Raw genomic sequence first — 5,097 nt, 5'->3', positions numbered from 1 at the left:
ATATTTAACACAAGATTATTGCTTAACTTTTATTCAACATTATATTGCAGCCTTATAGGGATGAGTAATATATATATGCCCATGTGTTGCCATTTTCCTTCCATGTGCTTCTTTACACTTTCAAGTATCAAATTAATAAGACAAAATAGTTTGAACCTTTTTATATTATCCTCCTCTCCTTTCATCATCAAATAGATCCAGTAAATCTCTACTGTGGAAATTATAAAAAAAATTAACCTTAATCCCTAACTCTTTATGGAAGAACATAAATATATATATATAGAGAGAGAGAGAGAGGGGGTTAGCGGTTTGCTATTGGAATAGTAGTCATAGTATAGCAATAAAGGTGTTGTCCGAAACCGTAATTTCACAACAATACCCAAAATGATCACAAAAACACTCGTTATTACTACTATCTCGATAAACATAACATAACCAAAATTTTGACTGCAATCGTAATTTAAACCCATGATCAATATTCAAAATAATAGTACTTGAAGGTTTAGATTATTTGACGATAAGAATCCAGTACAACAATACTAATATACAAACAGCAATAATCAGCTTTCATATATAAAATCTCTATTATAGTATTGTTTGGCCATTGATCTTATTAAGAACTTCGTGGAGTATACTCAGAGACTACCTCAATTTCTACTTCTTTTTTGTGAAAGTTTCGGTGGCAACCACAAGCCGCACATGTTAAAGCCCCATTAGTCCCTTCCATGCCACTGGCCATGAACTCCCGGCAGCCATCCACCGCATACCCTCCGATATTCGCTGCATGGTTCTTCTGGCACTCCCCGTATCGAACCACCAAAGACGAAGTGCTCGAATTTCTTCCGCTTCTCAACACCACTTGACGTTTCTTCATCCCTTTGGAAACCCTAATTCCTCCTTGGGAATGGTTTTCCCGAAGAGGATCTAAAAAGCGAGCTCTCTCCTTATGAACTAAGCCACCAAAGGAAAAACGGAATGAACAAAAAGAAAATGAAAGCAAAAGCAAAAGCAACCTAGCTAGCTTTAATGCGGTTTGCTGACTAACCCTAACCCCAGCATGTATATTATTTATAAGGAGTTGGTGACATTGCTCTAATCCATAGAAAGTGCCATCCTCGTTTGACCCTTACTTCACGCGCTTTGTAACAATGGGAAGCCTCATGTACACCAATCATCAATTATCACGTCTCATCATAAATAAGGTATGCATGGGTTGATTATAAGGTGCATGGGTTGATTATAAGGTATTACATTTAAAATTTTCTTAATTTATTAATAACGTACATACTTACAATAAAACTATTCGAATTTAAGACCTATAACAATAATAACATTTCGTTCTACGAATTGATTCTAGATTTTTCTTAGTTTCATTTATATATAGAAATTTGAAAGCATAGAACTAAACCCATAAATGTCCTTTGATTACTTTGTGGCTGTTTGATGAGGAAGAAAAAGACAAAATTAATACGATAGGAGGCTGAGGTGAAGTGAGTGGAAGAAACCCGTGTCCTTACATAACATAGGAAGTGTCATTGGAAATGATATTTCAACTGCCTTTGAAAGTAATGGTATGACCAAAAAGACCGGTTAATTATTAGCCAAAAATGGAGGAATTGAAGCTGGTTTAATTAATTAGAGTGGGTCAGACATGATCCTGAAAAGGCCGGTTTGATATGGCCCTCGGAACTGTGGCAACAACTCCTGTCTACTTTCCCTTTGCGTCATATCAATTAGGAGAATCATACTTTTGTAAAATTTCTTTGTTTATTGGGTTGAACGGTAAATTTAATGCTTTCTTAAGATGTTACGATTTTAAATTAATTTATGAAAATAATATTTAAAACAACATATTTTTTAGGTGAAAGTATATAAATAGTCTCAAACTTTTGAAGTTTGTAGTACAATCATCTAACTTTTAAGGGCGCTTATATTTTGGCCACCCAATTTTTAATCATTTGTAGTAAGGTCCCTATCATAACTATTTGTTGATGTGACACTTAACTGCCGTTAACTCCTCCCCTTATTCTTTTCTAGTTCACCCCACCTTCGGTTAGCGATGGGTCACACCATCACCATCGTCACCGACGTCGCCCTCGACCACATCTCGACCCTTGATTCATACTCACCATCCACAGTTTGTCCCAAATCGCGAGAAAATTGTTCGAACACCCATCATCGATCTTTGTCGTCATTCACCGATGATCATCACCGTCGGTACCAGTAGGAGCGTCGCTGTAACACCCCAACCCGTATCCGACCCGAATACGAGTCTGAGATGTCACATTGACTTTTCAAAACCTTTTTCTTACAAAATATCAAAACATTTGAACTTATTTTAAGAAAATACGATCATATATTGTTGAACCATATTTGTTAAAACCAATTTAAGAAAAATATACGTTTTATGAACAGTAAAATACGGTATGAACAGTGAATAGTACCATATGAACAATATCATGAACAACAATTGCTACAGTACCCGAACAATGCCATGAACAGTGAAAAATTTCGAATATAAATCATGCATCGATGCACTGCTACAGTAACTTCGTAAAAATACGTATAAATTCATAAAATCCAAGGTTTCATCTGTATAAAATTTTCATTTTACATATACACATTTAAATCATTACAAAATTCAATCATATGATTTTACAAAACCTATTAAAACATATCGAATTCAAATCTTTTATATTATTACATGCCAACTAAATTATTTCTAACAAAATACATGTAATTCGATTTACGTTTCTGATATGATCTTAGATAAGGAGAACTGACCTGTCTTGTTCCTCTTTACTTCTCTTTTCGCTTTCCAAACCTACGTGTGAAACAATCACACGCTAAGTCGATGACTTAGTGAGGCATATAAAATATTTAATAAAAATCATAAAACATCTCACATAACAGAATACATACATGTACATATGTCATCATTATTATGATCTCTATCATATTCATACAATATTATCATTCATATTTCTTATCTCTTGTTCATATAATCTCTTATGCTCTTATCATATATATTATGTCTCATTCATATAACAGATACAATGACTTATAACACATATATGTCATTCCATACAATTCATATCATATAGAAACATATGCATCATATATATATATATATATATATATATATTATATTTAATCTCTTTATTAGCCCATGTACACTGTTGAGAACTGAAGGTATGTGAGTACACTGGGGTTGTGCACAAATGTTGTCACCACAGCTCGTATAAATTGCACCGAAGTGCCACGTAGAATTTGCACCGAAGTGCCGCGTAGAAATGCACCGTAGTGCCATATAATATTGTCCATAAGGACCACATATAAATTCCTTAAGAATCATATATATACCAAGGATCAAGTAAGTGTCTCAAAAGACCTCATACATGCTCAAAAGAATACATATACGTCCCGAAGGACCACGTAGAATTTGTCCCAAAGGACCGCGTAGACCCTCTACTCTTGGCATGCCAACTATACCTCTAGATCTCTTGACACTAACATGGGCATTATCTTTTATAATTATCACATATCATATCATCACATAGCTCACTTACACGTAGAACATTTTCATATGATTCATATTCATATGTCACATAGCTTATACTTTGTTCTTATGCCTTCTCATAGACATATATTCTTTCTCACGTAGTCATATAGGTCCATATCATACAACATATATCACATGTGTTCATGTAAACATGCATGCCATATTTTGTTCACATATGTTCATATATACATCATATAATCATTTCCTATAATTCATATTTTATTTCCACATATGGCATATCACATATCACATATTAGTTCATATAATCAAGTATACATACCTTTCATGTCATGTACATCCTTATAATCAATACTCCATACACTATAACTATTGGAAATAAACTTATCACAAGTTCAATTCCTTATAATCCTATAAACTAAAATACACTCATAATAATCATATCAATCATATAATATTTTAGGAGTCACTTCTTACCATAGTAACTCCGTTACTGGCTTATTGCAAGCCAATGTTTTTCGATAACATAAGTACAATTAAATTGCACTCACCTTAGCCTTGCTTTGATTCGATCTAATTCTTTGATTGTTCCAGAATTTGTTTAGGCTCAATATCTACATAAACATCATTTCCGAGATAATTTCAGAAGCCTAAACCTTATAATTCAATACTAATAACTTAGGCTAATTTAATAAACCAAATTTCATCTTTTTCTTTAAGAGTGCATCGATGCACTATGGGTGCATCGGTGCACAAAATAGCTTCGAAATATCCATGCATCGATGCACCCCTTAATGCATCGATACACCTACCCAGAAATCACTGTTCATTGCACGAAAATTCACTCTTTCAATTTTAATTCTTCAAGTTTCATTCCCTTTCATATTCTTAACTCAAATATACATACTTAAACTAATTTATATCCATTTATCTCATCTTTAATCTCAAAAATCCATCTTTCATATGGAAATCAATAATCATACCAAATTTTCCATGTTATCCAAACTTAATTCTAACACTTCTAACTTCTTATTCTCATAGATGACAAGTCAAATTCATCCTCCAAATTCATTTAAATCTTCATATTCAAAATTTCACTTCAAAACCCATTTTCTTTAATCTGTCATAACTCCTTTATCTTTTGATTTTAAGATAACTTAAGCTTTCCTTAAGCTTAGTTATCATCTAATGATCAAAACCCAACCATAAAATCAACAAATAATTAACTAACAAAGAAACTCACCTTTGCCTTTTGGGTTTCACGTGAAGAAAAAAGAAAGAAGATGAAGAGAAGTTTTGGAGAAAATATCTCCTCCATCTTATCCTTATGCCCTTATCAATCACATTTTTTATTAATTTCTAAGTCAAATGGTCATTTTGCCCTTCACTTCAATTAATAATTACTAATAACTTTTAGGAAATATCTCCACATAAATCATTGAACTATTCAACTATTCTACTTTAATCACCAAATTTTGAAATTTTACAATTTAGTCACTAACCCATAGTTTGGGATGTTACAGTCGCCCCATTCCGACCAAAACCTATCTAACCACTCACCGAGACTCACATTCGTT

At 33.1% G+C, this 5,097-nt stretch overlaps 1 protein-coding gene across 1 annotated transcript; it reads right to left on the bottom strand.

The window, feature by feature from the left end:
• Positions 1 to 492: 492 nt before the first annotated feature.
• LOC120162777 (mini zinc finger protein 1-like) lies at positions 493 to 1,032 on the bottom strand. The gene has a single exon (XM_039172853.1). It carries the CDS (start codon positions 872 to 874, stop codon positions 614 to 616), a length of 261 nt encoding a protein of 86 aa, XP_039028784.1. The 5' UTR covers positions 875 to 1,032; the 3' UTR covers positions 493 to 613.
• Between the last annotated feature and the right edge of the window lie 4,065 nt (positions 1,033 to 5,097).

This window comes from Hibiscus syriacus, unplaced genomic scaffold (genome assembly GCF_006381635.1).
Source record: "Hibiscus syriacus cultivar Baekdansim isolate YM2019G1 unplaced genomic scaffold, ASM638163v2 tig00111408_pilon, whole genome shotgun sequence".
Lineage (NCBI taxonomy): Eukaryota > Viridiplantae > Streptophyta > Magnoliopsida > Malvales > Malvaceae > Hibiscus > Hibiscus syriacus.
The sequence above is the reverse complement of the archived record's forward strand: the minus strand, read 5'-3'. Positions and strand labels throughout refer to the sequence as shown.